Source organism: Trachypithecus francoisi, unplaced genomic scaffold (genome assembly GCF_009764315.1).
Source record: "Trachypithecus francoisi isolate TF-2019V2 unplaced genomic scaffold, Tfra_2.0 Lachesis_group5, whole genome shotgun sequence".
Taxonomy (NCBI): Eukaryota; Metazoa; Chordata; class Mammalia; order Primates; family Cercopithecidae; genus Trachypithecus; species Trachypithecus francoisi.
Window position 1 is genome coordinate 139,090,650 of NW_022681470.1, and position 16,433 is coordinate 139,107,082.

Genomic DNA, 16,433 nt, shown 5'->3' on the forward strand with positions numbered 1-16,433 from the left:
TGATCAGGGCCATAAAAAAGAATGAGATCCTGTCATTTGCAGCCACATGAATGGAACTGGAGGCCATTATGTGAAGTGAAATAAGCCAGGCACAAAAAGACAAATCTTGCATGTTGTCATTCATACATGGGAGCTAAAACAAGGTAGAAGAGGGGATCTTACAGAGGTGGAGAGTAGAAGGATAAATACTAGAGGCTGAGAAAGGTGGGGATAGGTAAGGGGTAAAGAGAGGTGGGTTAATGGATACAAACACAGTTAGAGAAAAGGCATTAACTTCTACTGTTCAACAGCAGAGTAGGGTGACCGCAGTTAAGACTATATAGTTAACAATTGTCTGGTGGGTTTTTTTTTTTTTTGAGATAGAGTTTCGTTCTTGTTGCCCAGGCTGGAATGCAATGACACAATCTCGGCTCATGGCAACCTGTGCCTCCTGGGTTCAAGCGATTCTCCCACCTCAGCAATCCCAAGTAGCTGGGATTCAGTAATCCAGCTGGTATGCGCCACCATGCCAGGCTAATTTTGTATTTTTAGTAGAGACGGGGTTTCTCCATGTTGGTCAGGCTGGTCTCGAACTCCTGATCTCAGGTGATCCACCCGCCTTGGCATCCCAAAGTGCTGGGATTAAAGGCGTGAGCCACCGCACCCTGCCTACTTTTTTTTTTTGAGACGGAGTCTCTCACTCTGTCACCCAGGCTGGAGTGCAGTGGCGCGATCTCAGCTCACTGCAACCTCCACCTCCCAGGTTCCAGTGATTCTCTTGCCTCAGCCTCCCAAGTAGCTAGGATTACAGGTGCCTGATACCACACCTGGCTAATTTTTTTTGTTTTTTTGAGGCAGAGTCTCACTCTGTCGCCAGGGCTGGAGTGCAGTGGCCGGATCTCAGCTCACTGCAAGCTCCGCCTCCCGCGTTTACGCCATTCTCCTGCCTCAGCCTCCCGAGTAGCTGGGACTACAGGCGCCCGCCACTTCGCCCGGCTAGTTTTTGTATTTTTAGTAGAGACGGGGTTTCACCGTGTTAGCCAGGATGGTCTCGATCTCCTGACCTCGTGATCCGCCCGTCTTGGCCTCCCAAAGTGCTGGGATTACAGGCTTGAGCCACCGCGCCCGGCAAATTTTTGTATTTTTAGTAGAGAAGGGACTTCACCTTGTTGGCCAGGCTGGTCTCGAACACCTGACCCCAGGTGATCCACCCACCTCAGCCTCCCAGAGTGCTGAGATTACAGGCATGCGCCACCGTGCCCAGCCAGCAATGTATTGTCTATTTCTTCTTCTTCTTTTTTTTTTTTTTTGAGACAGGGTCTTGCTCTGTGGCCCAGGCTGGAGTGCAGTGGTGTGATCACAGCTCACTACAGCCTCCATCTCTGGGGCTCCAGTGACTGACCCTCCCACTTCAGTCTCCTGGGTAGCTGGGACTACAAGTATTCGCCACCATGCCCAGCTAATTTTTTTTTTGAGTTTTAAGAGACAGGGTAGTGCTATGTTGCTCAAACTGGTCTTGAACGCCTGAACTCAGGCCATCCTCCCACCTCGGCCTCCCAAAGTGCTGGGATTATAGGCCTGAGGCACTGTGCCCAGCCTTGTATATTTCTTAGTAGTTAGAAGAGAGGACCTGAACTGTCCTGAACACAGGGAATTGAGGAATTCCAAAGTGACAGACGCCACAAACACCCTGCCGTGAGCACTACATACTCTGTGCATGTAATAAAACATCACAGGGACCTCATAAATACGTCAAACATTATGTATCTTTTTTTACCCAGGACAATCAGGAGGGATGCTGGGTCAGCGTGGAGAGCAGAGGCCAGTCGGCAGTGTCCTTGCTCAAGGCCTGCCCCCTCACTCACAATGAACGAGTCCCTCCCATGACTCAGCACTCAACACTGCTCCCTGCAGTCACCATCACCCAGGGGCCTCTCCACTTCCTTCCCATAATGACGAGCATGTGGGGATCATTCTGCACCCTATGGCCAAGCACCGCACAGTGGGCAGGGACCATGCTAGCCCACTTCGCAGATAGAAAAACCGAGGCCCAGAGAGGCAAAGGGCCTGACTGAGCCTGTAGGTGACGGAGCCCCTGGAGGCTGGCTGCATGCCCCATGGGGACCAGCTACAATGTGAGTCTTTTGGCACATGGTGGCTGCTCTCCAGCCCTGGGTGATGGTTGTGTTTTGTTTGTTTGTTTGCTTATCTGAGACGGAGTCTCGCTCTGTTGCCCAGGCTAGAGTGCAGCGTGCAATCTCGGCTCACTGCAACCTCCACCTCCCAGGTTCAAGCAATTCTCCTGCCACAGCCTCCTGAGTAGCTGCGATTACAGGCACGTGCCACCACTCCTGGCTAATTTTTGTATTTTTAGTAGAGACAGAGTTTCATCATGTTGGTCAGGCTGATCTCGAACTCCTGACCTCATGATCTGCCTGCCTTGGCCTCCCAAAGTGCTGGGATTATAAGCAGGAGCCACTGTACCCGGCGGGTTATGGTCCTAGTGGTGACTCTGGGGGGGAGTGACACAGTGACTGAATGAGTTCTGCCCAGAGGGAGCACCCACCCGCTCTTCCCTGGCTGCCCCACCTCCCCCAGGGGCCCTGCTCCCGCCTGCCACTCACCTCCTCATCCTTGTACCAGGACAGCGACTCTGCAGTCAGCACAAACCAGTACTCCTTGGAGCCCCCCTTCATCAGGCTGATGTTGTTGATGGTCAACCAGCCCCTGCGGATCACCTGGGGGGAAGCGCGCAGCTTAGCGGAGAACCTCGCTCCGCGCCCCAGCCATCCCCCAGCGCAGCAGCCTCGCCCACAGCTCAGTGGGAAGCCAGGGACTGCGACAGGCACCTCCAGCCCTGAAGCCCAGGAAACCCAGTTCCACCCTGTGCCAAGCATTTCCAGCTGGAAACCAACATGGGGCGCCACCTGGGCAGGTGGGCGGACAGACACATTCACTGGGTCAGGGGCTGATGGGGGACAGAGTCACGGAGGCCTGACGGAAAGGGTCCACGGGAGGAGTCCCTGGGGCTTGTGTGTGGGGTTGTGGCAAATGAAATGTGACATCTGAGGAACTGCACTTGTTTGCGTGAGATAAGGTTCCAAGGGCGGTGTCCACACAGAGGGCTAGGGCCAAAGGTGTGAGCCCAGGGGCCCTCCCCAAGGACACTGAAGGAGCGCAGCTCATGTCCCAAGCTGGCTGCAAACCTAGTGGTCATCTTTTTTACTGACACATCAGGGTTCTGGGCTGAGACCCCATGGATGGGGATCGTGTGGCCGTAGGTGTCATCTGAGTGGGGGTCAGAACCCAGGCCTGTGCAGGGACTCACCTGACAGCTAACGGCAGGCAGGCTGGGGGCTGTGCTCCCACGCTCCCTGGCCACTGGAGGCATGTGTGGGCCAGAGCTTCCCCACCCCACTCAGGACAGGGGCCCTGGGAGCTGCAGGAAGCACACAGAGGCACGCACAGGGCGGCCTGGGACCCAGGCACTGACAGACTTGGCCAAGCTACAAGGAGTGGGCTGAGCATGGCCACGGACAGCTGTGAAGGGCCAGCGTGCGCCCCCTGGGGCAGGGCATGGCAGGGCATGGCACGACAGGAGCGCCAGAGATGGGGCCTCCAGGAATCCGTCTGGGGCCCAGATGCTGTCCTAGTCAGGGGCAAGTCCTCTGGAGGGGCTTCACCCGAACTACCCCGACCCACCCCAGGCCTGTCATTCTGAACAGGGCCACCAGCCCACAGTTCCAGTGGCTCCTTGGTGGCTGGATGTGAGTGCTAAGCCCCAGGTGGCCATGAAGACAGAGGTGGCTAAAGAGGACCCAGGGACCCCTGGACCATGCAGAAGTCACTGCCCAGGCTGGGGACGGCATGAGATGCCACCAGGTGCCCCTTGTTAAGGCCAAGGGTACAGACTTCTCCCTCCGTGGGATGAGCAGACAGGACTCTCACAGTTGTTTGGAGCAGGCAGTGACCCCTGGCATCTGGCCATTCACAGGCTGCCTGGTGGTGGGTGCGGGGGCTGAGGCCAGCAGCCCATGAGGTCACAGCATCCCCTCCGGGAGTGCAGTGACGAGCTCTTCCTGGTCTGCCCAGGAGGTCCTGGTGTTAGCATCAAAGGCCTGGCATTCTGGGAGCGGGGTGGGTGCACTGCCTTGTCTCAGCCCAGGGCTGGGCACAGAATGAGTGCTTAGTAGACCCTGGTTCCATGACTGAATGACAACCAGGAGAGGGAAAACAGGGAGACAGGCTGTTAGCGCTCCCCCAGAGAAATGTGAGGCCTCCATACTCCTAGGCCTGGCCCGGATTCCAAGGAGAGGGATATGCCCACGCACCCCTCGGTGGCCTGGCTCTCCTGCCTCCAGCCGGGGTTAGTGTTGCTCAGAGCTGGAGGCCAGGGCCCATGCTACGCTTTGGGGTACATGGCCATAGCCACAGGACCAGGGCACTGATCGGGGCCATGCTGGGGATGGCACACCGAGCCTCGGGGCAGGAGGTCTGGCAGAAGCCCTGAGGTGCCCTTCTCCACATGGGTTCAGAGACAAAATCCCACCCCAGGGAGCTGCAAGCTGTGGGTGGCAAACACAGGCACCGTTAGCCATGCACAACTTGTGATCCAGAGAAAAGGGAGGGGCCAGGCCTCAGCAGAAAGTCAGGTTTGCATCCAAGGGACACATCCCAGTGGGACTGGGCTTAGGAGGAAGTGGGGGTGGGAGAGACAGAAGAGGCTGCAGGCCGTCGCGGGCTGGGGTGCACAGTGACAGGCAGACAGGCACATGGGGTGGCATGGGCGGCAGGGCAGGCAGGGGATGGCAGAGCAGGGATCCCCTGGCAGGCTGCTCCAGCCTCTTTCCTGGGTGAGGGTCCTGCCCCAAGTCTCCTGGGTAGAGATGGAAACCACAGCTGGGAGACCCAGAGGCCACGGCCACACTCATGACAGGGCTGGGCTATGTGGCCTCTGGTAGGAAAAGAGGAACGCCTAACCTCTTGGGGTGCAAGGGAGAAGCAGGTTCCTGGCCTTGGCCTGTCAAATTCAAGGGGACTAGGGGAAATACGTGAGGAACCTGAAAACCACAAGCCCAAGGCCAACTACTTCCTCCCGTCACTGCCCCCACCCATGGCCCTATCTGCACCACCCAGGCCCTGGGAGCAGCAAGGCCCTGGCATAAGATCGGCTCAGCTACAAGTAAGACCCTGGGATTGCCAGAAGATCCCTGCTAGAGGGCAGTGGCAGGGATGACCAGTGCCTTGGTGGCTGGCAGTGGGAGAATGTCCAGCAAAAGTGAGCCCCTGCTAGGACTGGAGGCCCAGACTGTGCTGTCCAAGTGTGAGAGCCAGGCTGAGGCCAGCTGCCTAGAGGCGAGCTCCTTGAACTGGGCTCAGCTCTCAGATATGAGTAGCAGGCTGCTTCCCACTGGGCTGGGCTGGACTGGGTCTCACGCCCATCTCACGCCCCACACTGAGCCCCAGCTGAGGGCTCTGCACAAAGGAAGGAGGTGTTACCCACAGCAGGGACGGACAGCAAATATGATTCATCTTGGGGGCCATGTCAATCGACTGCTACGAGATACCTGGAGCACTGTGGTGAGAATTCTGAGCGTGGCAGGAAACGGTGCTAGGATCAATTAGTGTTGCCTGTCACAGGCAAAGGATAGGAGAAAGGGATAAGTGCAACAGAAGAGTCTCATCAATTTATCTGGAGGACAAGAGGCAGCATCTAGGAAAGGGGCTCCTGATTGACTAGTCATGCCTGCATGCGTAGAGAAGAGGGTATCATATGGGGAAAAAAATAATACCTTGATAACTTAGCCACATCTGCTATAGAACAGGAATGCTGGCAAGTTTATTTGGAAAGAATGCCAGGATCGATTAGCAATGTCTGCCATGGGCATGTGCTAGAGAAGCAGCACAAGGCTAAGAATGCTATATCAACTAGCCATGTCTGCCATGTGCACAAGAGGGGAAGATTTCTGCCATGTGGAAAAATATGCTCTGATCCATGAGTGACATCTGCATAGGAGAGAGAAGGAGGAGGGGCAGTGCCAAGAATGAATTTTGGTCTGGCTTAAGCAAGATCTTCCACAGTCAGGGATATGAGGGGAGGCAGGGGCAGTGTGTAAGTATTTGCCATCCCTGACCTACAGGAAACCAGGAAAACCTGCCAGGAACTGGCTGCAGGAGTGTGCCTTCAAGGGTGGCAGTTCAGTTAGTGCCTGTGTGAGTCAACTTACACTCAGGGCAACGCGCAGTCCAGCGCCAGCTGCAGCATGGGGTTTCCAGGTTAGCTTGATTTTTAGTATTTTTGTTATTTGGAGGGGATGGGGAACAGGGAATGTTAAGGGGTGGGCGGGGTCTCCATCACCACTAGATTCTCTAACGTTTGCTACCACACTAAGCATGTACTTACCAGGATCTCCCCCTTTGAATATGCAAAGTTAGGGTTGTGGGTGAATCAGGGAAGAGCAGGCAGAGGAAAAGAGATGGAAGGGACGTGAAGGGGACAAAGAAAAAGCAGGAAAAGCACAAAAACAGGAGAAGAGAAGATCAGGGGAAAAAACAGCAAAAGAAAAAAAATTACATGCTATTAATCATATTCATGGTGTTAATATTTAATTCATTATCATCTCAAGAAACAAAAAAGCAACAACATATGTATTACCTACGGCAAGCGCAAAAATAAATCATGCAATGGTTACGTTCCTCCTTCCAGTAGGCTCTATGATCGTGCAAGGTACACGGGAGTCCCCGCCCCCACCCCTGCCCAATGGGGAGAAGGGAGGGACATAGGCAGAAATTTTGCAAAGATTATGGGTTTCCTTTTTTTTCTTTTTTTTGAGATGGAGTCTTGCTTGGCCGCCCAGGCCAAATTGCAGTGGTGCGATCTCGGCTCACCATAACCACCATCTCCTGGGTTCAAGTGATTCTCCTGTCTCAGTCTACCGAGTAGCTGGGATTACAGGCACCCACCATCATGCCTGGCTAATTTTTTGTATTTCAGTAGAGACGGGATTTCACCATGTTGGCCAGGCTGATCTCTAACTCTTTTTTTTTTTTTTTTGAGATGGAATCTCACTCTGTTTTCCAGGCTGGAGTGCAGTGGCACAATCTCAGCTCACTGCAAGCTCCGCCTCCTGGATTCACGCCATTCTCCTGCCTCATTCTCCCGAGTAGCTGGGACTACATGCGCCCGCCACCACGCCAGGCTAATTTTTGTATTTTTAGTAGAGATGGGGTTTTGCCATGTTAGCCAGGCTGGTCTCAAACTCCTGAGCTCAGGCAATCCACCCGCCTCGGCCTCCTAAAGTGCTGGAATTACAGGTGTGAGCCATTGTGCCTGGCCTATTATTAATTTTTAAGACGAGGTTGCATTGTATTGCCCTAGATGGTCATGAACTGCTGGGCTCAAGGGATTCTCCCGCCTTGGCCTCCTAAGTAGCTGGGGTGATAGGCATGAGCCACCACATCCAGCTCATTTTTAAATATTATTTGTAGAGACAGGGTCTTTCTGTGTTGCCCAGGCTGGTCTCAAACTCCTAGCCTCAAGTGATCCTCCCACCTCGGCCTCCCAACATGCTGGCATTACAGGCGTGAGCTATCATGCCCAGCCAAGAGTCAAGTTCTAACCCTGGCCTTGGATGGCACATAGGGTCTTTTGGGTGGGTAAAATGTGCCCACTAGGCCCTGCCAGAGTGTTGGCTCTTAGACCATCTCCCAGAAGTATCAATTCCTAAGTGGCCTCCAGAGGCCGAGAAAGCAGATGGTCTGCTACTGAGGCTGTGGGGGCGCTTTCCACAGGCCGAGCTCCATCACTGGGGCTGGGCTGTCATTTAGTGTCCTCCCGCCCCCCAGGGTAGAGTGGCAGGCTGCAGAGGGGTGTGCTACCTGATTGGGGATGGCTCTCTTCTTGTTCAGCTGCGTGCTCCTCTGCTGGGCACTGAAATCAAAGAACAGACAGGGTTCATGTGGACAGGATGCTGAGGGGAAGAAGGGCAAGAGGCGCATGTGGCCATTCTCTCCCTGGGGACCAAGTGAGCAGCCACAGGCAGAGGCAGAGAGAAGCCCCCTGCACATAAGGAGCTGCACAAGGGAGACGGCCTGGGCACACGGAACAAGGTATCTGGTTCAACTGAGGCTTCTTAGGCCCTCAGCTCAGCCAACTTACTAAAGTGTTGGTTACTTCCAGATGTCACTAGAATCCTGGAGTTTCCAAGAGGAACTGTGAGAAGGTGTTGCCTAAGATGAGTGCAGTGGCGCGATCACAGCTCACTGCAGCCTTGACCTCCTGGGCTCAAGTAATTCCCCTGCCTCAGTCTCCCGGGTAGCTGGAACCAAAGGTGCACACCACCATGCTCAGCTAATTTTTGATTTTTTGTAGAGATGAGGTTTCGCTCTGCTGCCCAGGCTGGTCTTAAATTCCTAGACTCAAGGGATCCACCCGGCTCCACCTCCCAAAGTGCTGGGATTACTGGCATGAGCCACTGCACCCGGCTCTTCCTTCCTACTCTTCTCATGATTTGATCCCAACACCAGCCTGTAAGTGGCTCTAACCACAGAGCCATCCAGTCCTAGATATCAGAGTGTGGGACAGCTGCTGGCCATGAAACGGCACGTACGTTGCATGACTCCTGACCCAAATTTAGAGGACATCCAAGGTCGACAGGGTGTGTTTCTATAAGGTTCCAATGCAGCCACAATCCCAGATCTCTTTTCTTCTTTATCCATCCTACTTCCTGGCTAGTTCATGCTAGCATAGACAAAACCCACTGTATTTTATATGTGGACAACTACTCCACCACCTTACGGTTCTAATATATTTTCTACTCTGACAATCATATGATCACCTGCAAACAACGTGTATCTCCTGTTACTTATCCATCACATTTTCTTTTCTTTTCTTATTGCTTTGGCTGAAACTTTCAGAACAATATGGAGAAGCAAATCAGCTTGGTCACTTTCCTTTCCTGACTACCTTGGGGGTTTTGTTTTAAAGTGTAAGTTGGCTGTAGGATAAGGGAGAAAGTAGGCTTCTGTTTCTAGATCAGAAAACGCTGGAAAACTAAGAACAAAGGCAGAATTTTATCCAATGTTATTCCCAACATTCAATAAGTTTATTATAGGGCTTCTCATCTGGGCTGTTTATTATTTATTTTTGAGACAGAGTCTCACTCTGTCACCCAGGCTGGAGAGCCCTGGTGTGATCATGACTCACTACCTTGACTTCCCAGGCTCAGGTCATTCTCCCACCTCAACCTCCCGAGTAGTTGAGATTACGCACCACCATCACGCCCAGTTAATTTTTGTATTTTTTTATAGAGACAGGGTTTCACCATGTTGCCCAGGCTGGTCTCAAACTCCTGGGCTCCAGCGATCCACCCACTTTGGCCTCCTGCAAAGTGCTGGGATTACAGGCATGAGCCACTGCGCCAGGCCTGGGCCCTGTTTACGATATTTTATTTGGAGGGTAATGGGAAGTCCAGAACATCCAAGCACAAGAAGGATTTTGATCAGCAGCATCTGAAGGAGGTGGCACGGAGCTGAGCCAACCTTCACAGTGATGGCTGGGTGACACTGATGGCCCAGAGGTGCTTTTCCTAAGGGCTTCCTGGCTCCCACCCTTGCCAGGGCTCCCTCAAATAGCAGCCCCCAAGGTGGCCCCTCTCCTGAGCCTGGACCTAATCGGAAGCATCCTGGTGTCTTGGGGGAAAATCCAAAATCCTCCCCTGGACCTGCAGGGCCCTCCTGATGACAGGGCCTGGCCTCTGGCTCTCTGATCTCCACCTGCCTGGTCTTATAGCCGTCCTTCCCTAGGTTCAATTCTCTGGGGTGCCCCCTGCCTCACCTGACTTCTTCAGGAAGATCTCTCCAGGCCACATCCCTGGCTCCCCTTTCCCACAGCCTATCCCTTACCCTCTCTTCCTACTCTCATCGTCCTTGTGACACTTTGCTTAAGGACTCCACCTCCCCAGCCTGCAGGCTCTGAAACAGCAGGGGCTACAGCTGGTGCGGTCAAGGTCCTGGCCCGGAGGCCCAGCGCTGGCCCTGGCTCTTCAGCATCCCATAGCTCTTCAGCAGGCCCCAGGGACGTCCCACCCAGGGCTGGGGCCACCCAGCCAGGGCGTACCCGTTCACACACTAGGGCAAAGGCACACAGCAGGCAATACCCACCAGGTCACCAGCTGCTCAGTATAGTAACAGCTGGGGTAAGTGGGAAGGCCCAGGAATCCAGAGGAAAGAGTGGAGTGGTCAAAGGAAAAACAGGAGAGATTGTGAGAAGGAACTGTGGATGAAGTGTGAGAAGCAGAGACATCAAGGTGAGCAAACCAAAGATGGGGACCAGTGCTGTGAGCCCACACACCCCCGTCGGCCGGGAGCACAGGGCTGGGGGCTGCCTCCCACAGGCAGGGGAGGCCCAGTCAGGGCCCTCGGCTCATCTCTAGGAGGGGTTCTGATGAGGCCCTCATTCCTTTCTTTGCCTTCCTCCTTTCTCCTCACCTACCTGGTGCCCAGCACAGAAGAGATCCTCAATCAGCTTTGTCAGGTGCACCAATAAACGTTCTATCCGGTAACCACATAGTCTGAGATTTGGCTCTAGAGGCCCTCCCCTAGGAAGCCTGCCTGGCCCATCAAGGCCAGGCCCAACGGCCGCCCTCTGGACCTCCACAGGCCCCGCACAGCCCCACCCAGCACACTACGCCATAACGGCCTGTGTCCCTGTTGGTTCCCTGCATGGGGCCTTCCTCTGAGGGTGGCGAGCTGGGTGTGGGTTTGCCCACTGCTCTGTCACAGGGCCTCGCGAGAGGGCATACCAGCGGCACCATCCAGCCTACCTCAGGCAGGAAGGCCTGCGTGAGCCTCCCCAACAATCTGAGTGAGGCCCAGGCGCGCCGAGGGACTGAAGGAATCGGCGGGTGATGCCGAAGACCACTAGCACGGATAGCGACATCCTGCTGAAATCAGAGCTCCCCAGTCTGGGCCCTCATCTAGGTGCCACGGAAAGTTCTGGTTTAAATCTACACTGTACGCCTTCAAGCGAGGGAGACACCAGGCAGCACTTCCCAAAGAGCAGCGACGCTGTCCATGAAGGGGCAGAGTCTGGGAAAAGCTGCCCACTGGTCGCTAAAGGCTCTGACAAGTCCTGTGGGAGAGGGGGTGCAGCAGCTGGCTGGCTTCGCCCTCTCCCTGCAGGTCTGACCAGAGCACTGCCCTCTCCCTAAACGAACCACAGGGATGCCCCACAGAAGGCGCGTTGGTTTGGGACAGTGGACCACTATCAGCCCAGGAGAGTGTCCAGATATTCTCAGGTGGCTCTGCCTTCACCCCAGGACCCCCAGTAGAGACTGTCTGACCCCCGCCCTCTCAAGAGAATCCCAACTCGATCACCTCCTTGGATCTGAGAGTAAGGACTGGTGCCGCCCGACCAGCCACTGTCTCCAAAAGTACCTACTTGGCAAACCCGATGAAGTCCTCGTGGTTCGTGTTGATGTAGGATTGTTCAATGTCGATCAGCAGAAGAATCTGGGGGAAAGTGGGGGTCACTGTGAGTATAGGGCCAAGCCTGGTAAGTGGCGGTGGCGACAGGAGCATTTCCTGGTCTTGCCAGCAGGGAAGGCGTGCGGACCAGGAGGCTTCCCAGACAGGAGAACGGGGGCTGGCGTCGCACTCCCCACACCCTCACAGGCAAGAAAGCCTGGGACAATAGAGCACAGGCAGGACAACAGGCAGTCCAATGGGCCAGTCATAGGCAGGGTCACTGTCCCCAAGGTCTGGAGTCCTGATTGAGCCACTAACTGGCCATGTGACCCTGGGTCTCACGTTACTGACCTGTGGAATGGGGTGACAGGAGGCCCAACTGCCAAGGGTTTAATAATGGGCAGTTTTTTGTTTTTTTTTTTCTTCGAGACTCACTCTGTCACCCAAGCTGGTGTGCAGTGGCACGATCTGGGCTCACTGCAACCTCTGCCTCCTGGGTTCAAGCGATTCTCCTGCCTCAGCCTCCCAAGTGACTGGGATTACAGGTGCCTGCCATCACGCCCAGCTCATTGATGCATTTTTAGTAGAGACAGGGTTTCACTGACTTGGCCAGGCTGGTCTCGAACTCCTGACCTCATGATCCGCCCACCTTGGCCTCTTAAAGTGCTGGGATTACAAGCGTGAGCCACTGCGCCTGGTTTGTTTGTTTGTTTTTTTTTGAGAAAAGAACTTACTCTGTCTCCCAGGCTGGAGTGCAGTAGAACAATCATGGCCTCAAACACCTGGGCTGAAGCAACGCCCCTGCCTCGGCCTCCCAAGATGCTGGGGCCGCAGGCACGGGCCACTACACCTGGCTGATTTTCCTTTTTTTTTTTTTTTGTAGAGGCAGGGTCTCACTATGTTGCCCAGACTGGTCTTGAACTCCTAGGCTCAAGTGATCCTCCTGCCTCGGCCTCCCAAAGTGCTGGGATTACAGGTGTGAGCCACTGCAAGCCACTGCCTTATAAAATCTCTTTTTCTTTTTCGGAGACAGAGTCTTGCTGTGTCACCCAGGCTGGAGTGCCATGGCGCAATCTTGGCTCACTGCAACCTCCGCCTCCTGGGTTCAAGCAATTCTCCTGCCTCAGCCTCCCGAGTACCTGGGACTACAGGCACACACTGCACCACCCGGCTAATTTTTTGTATTTTAGTAGAGACAGGTTTCACTGACTTGGCCAGGCTGGTCTCGAACTCCTGACCTCATGATCCGCCCACCTTGGCCTCTTAAAGTGCTGGGATTACAAGCGTGAGCCACTGCGCCTGGTTTGTTTGTTTGTTTTTTTTTGAGAAAAGAACTTACTCTGTCTCCCAGGCTGGAGTGCAGTAGAACAATCATGGCCTCAAACACCTGGGCTGAAGCAACGCCCCTGCCTCGGCCTCCCAAGATGCTGGGGCCGCAGGCACGGGCCACTACACCTGGCTGATTTTCCTTTTTTTTTTTTTTGTAGAGGCAGGGTCTCACTATGTTGCCCAGACTGGTCTTGAACTCCTAGGCTCAAGTGATCCTCCTGCCTCGGCCTCCCAAAGTGCTGGGATTACAGGTGTGAGCCACTGCAAGCCACTGCCTTATAAAATCTCTTTTTCTTTTTCGGAGACAGAGTCTTGCTGTGTCACCCAGGCTGGAGTGCCATGGCGCAATCTTGGCTCACTGCAACCTCCGCCTCCTGGGTTCAAGCAATTCTCCTGCCTCAGCCTCCCGAGTACCTGGGACTACAGGCACACACTGCACCACCCGGCTAATTTTTTGTATTTTAGTAGAGACAGGTTTTCACCCTGTTGACCAGGTTGGTCTCGAACTCCTGAGCTCAGGCAATCCGCCCACCTTGGCCTCCCAAAGTGCTAGGATTACAGGCGTGAGTCACCGTGCCTGCCCTGTAAAGTCTTTAGCGCCTGGCATGTTCAAAGTGCTGCATTAAAACTGCGAAGCTGGCAAGGCGCGGTGGCTCAAGCCTGTAATCCCAGCACTTTGGGAGGCCGAGGCGGGCGGATCACGAGGTCAGGAGATCGAGACCCTCCTGGCTAACACGGTGAAACCCCGTCTCTACTAAAAATACAAAAAAACTAGCCGGGCGAGGTGGCGGGCGCCTGTAGTCCCAGCAGGAGGCTGAGGTGGGAGAATGGTGGGAACCCGGGAGGCGGAGCTTGCAGTGAGCCGAGATCGCGCCATTGCACTCCAGCCTGGGCGACACAGCGAGACTCCGTCTCAAAAAAAAAAAAAAAACTGCGAAGCTAATATGGCCAACTATGAACACTAAAATAAAACACACACGTGTGTGCACACATGCACACACACACATTTAAGCTAGAGAGGTAAAGTCTCAGGTAAAGAGCAGGGCTTGCGAGTCCACTGCACTTGCTGAAACTCTCCCTCCCTCATGTTTCTTGTCCTCTGCCCAGGATGAAGTTGGTCTATGGCAACCATGGATCCAGGCAGCTCACTGGCTTGGCTCCCATTCACAACAGGCCAGGCTGCTGGGGAGGAGGGGCTCGGATGCTCCTCACTGGACTCCCCTGGCCCTGGGCCAGTCACTTCCCCTCACAGCACCTTCAAGTTTCCGAGAATAAAGCAGGGCAAGGCACCCAGACTTGTCGGCCTGCTGGAAAATGCCAGGGTGCTCCGTCTGTGGGAGCAAGCGTGGCTGGTTTAATAAGGCCTGAGTCTCCTCAACCTAGCGCTCTCAGATCCGGCCCGGGAGCATGGCAGGTGAGCACCAGGGGCTGTGGAAGGGCCAGCAGCATTCTCACTAACAGTAACAACAAAAAGAATCAGACTCTTCCAGACTTTTGATACAATTTCCAAGCTACAGCAGCTAGAGGCATAGGCGCACCGGTGCCCTGAGGGAGCAATTGGCCAAATCAAAACTGGGCGCCTCTCTGCAGGATCAATGAGCCGATTTCATCCCCATCAATGGCAAGTAGAGAAGGACCATTTTAAACAAAGTGACATAACAAGCAAGGGCTTAATTAAGCTCCAGTTTCAACAAACAGTTGTAAAAAGAACACAGAGAACAACTGAGAGAAAGTGACTCAAAACAGATCCGGAAGCGGTGGCTCACACCTATCATCCTAGCACTTTGCGGGGGCCGAGGCAGGTGGATCACTTGAGGTCGGGAGTTCAAGACCAGCCTGGCCAACATGGCAAAATCCCATCTCTACTAAAAATACAAAAATTACCCAAGCGTGATGGCGCACTCCTGTAATCCCAGCTACTTGGGAGGCTGAGGCTGCAGAAGAGTGTAGGGATGGCCCAGTGCTTAGTGGGTGACAGTCTCAGCTGCAGGGGGAGGCAGACACTTTGGGTGTGTGCTTGCAAGCCTTTGCAAGAAAGTGTTAAATGCTGAAACAGAAAAAGTAGGCTGGGTGTGGTGGCTCATGCCTATAATCCCAGCACTTTGGGAGGCTGAGGCGGGCAGATTGCCTGAGGTCAGGAGTTCAAGACCAGCGTGGCCAACATGGTGAAAATCTGTCTCCAGTAAAAATACAAAAATTAGGTGGGTGTAGTGGCATATGTCTGTAGTCCTGGCTACTTGGAAGGCTGAGGCATGAGAATTCCTTGAACCTGGGAAGTGGAGGTGGCAGTGAGTCGAGATCGTGCCACTGTACCCTAGCCTGGACGACAGAGCAAACTCTGTCTCAAAACACACACACAACACACACACACACACACACACACCACAAAAAGCATCCCAAACACCCTCCAGCAGGCATGTGAAGGCCCATGCTGTGCTCCACCTATTCCCTGGAAGACTGCTTAGTGATCAAGGCAGCAAACTGCAGATACAACAAACAACAGGCTTGGCTCCCAAATGCACGACGCCGAGGGGAGGGAGGGAGGGAAGAAGGGAGGCAGGAAGGGAGTCAAGAGCCAATGGGCCTCACACTGTGGGAGTCCACTGGAAAGACTATAGGATAGGGAGCGGACTGGTGGTGGCCAGGGCCTGGGGATTTCCTTTGCTGCTGCTTTTTTTAAGAGACAGGGTCTTGCTCTTTCTCCCAGGCTGGAGAGCAATGGCATGACCATAACTTACTGAAGCCTTGATCTTGTGGGCTCAAGGGATCCTCCCACCTCAGCCTCCCAAGGAGCTGGGACCACAGGCATGTGCCACCAGGCCTGGCTAATTTTTTTATGTTTTTGTAGAGACAAGGTCTTGCTATGTTGCCCAGGTTGGTCTCGAACTCCTGGGCTCAAGCAATCCTCCTGCCTGAGCCTCCCTAAGTGCTGGATTATAGGCGTGAGTTACTACACCCAGCCTGGCCTGTGGGTTTTTGAGGGGTTGACTACAAAGAGGCATAGGGACAGGGATTTTAAGAGGTGATAGAACCGCTCCATATCTTGATTGAGGTGAGGGTTACTTTGCCATATGCAGCTGTCAGCACGCACAGAACAGTACACTTGACATTTACTGCATGTAAATGATACCCAATAAAGAAGACGAAAGGCCAGTACCTGGTCCTTGGTTCTCCCCTCCCGTTCCCGGATGTAAGTGGTGACGATTCGCTCTGTCTCCTCTCGCAACCGGGGGTAGGAACTGAGCTGGGGGAACAAGCAGAGTGGCTGCGTTGGCGGGGTCCTCGTGGCACGGGAAGCAACACGAACCACACAGGTAAAAAATGTGGAGGGGGGTGGGGAATGAGATATGAGGGGGCCCACCGAGCCCACACCTTGCTCCTGGCCCCCAGTGAGTCCAGCTGGGAGCTAAGAGCAGAAGAGTGGGGGCGCTGTGGACCGGAGAGAGCAAGAGAGCAGAGCTGCTTTTCCAGCCAGCGGCCAGGAGGCAGGAGGCGGCATGAAAGCAGAAAAGCTGGGGCATGTTTGCCACCCAGGGCTTCAGGGCACCCCCCCTCCTGCCCAGCACCGGGTGAGAGCAGGAACCCTGAAGGGCCTCGCCAGCATGAGTGAGTAGTAGCTTCTGTTCTAGAATGGTAAGGGGGGCATCTGGGCCATCAGC

The 16,433-nt window shown here is 54.4% G+C and overlaps 1 protein-coding gene across 9 annotated transcripts in view; it reads right to left on the reverse strand.

Annotated features, from left to right (window-relative positions):
* The window catches only part of DNM2 (dynamin 2), a 112,499-nt gene that overhangs the window by 14,677 nt on the left and 81,389 nt on the right, over positions 1 to 16,433 (reverse strand). For 5 of the 9 annotated variants that reach the window (XM_033197785.1, XM_033197781.1, XM_033197779.1 and 2 more), the window contains exons 11-15: positions 15,932 to 16,018; positions 11,420 to 11,490; positions 7,858 to 7,909; positions 6,383 to 6,394; positions 2,604 to 2,717 (exon numbers count right to left, since the gene is read on the reverse strand). In XM_033197785.1, the coding sequence (XP_033053676.1) occupies positions 2,604 to 2,717; positions 6,383 to 6,394; positions 7,858 to 7,909; positions 11,420 to 11,490; positions 15,932 to 16,018 (336 nt within the window). Of the gene's footprint in view, positions 1 to 2,603; positions 2,718 to 5,546; positions 5,611 to 6,382; positions 6,395 to 7,857; positions 7,910 to 11,419; positions 11,491 to 15,931; positions 16,019 to 16,433 lie in introns of all 9 variants that reach the window. The other 4 variants (XM_033197784.1, XM_033197783.1, XM_033197782.1 and 1 more) reach the window with 2 other exon arrangements.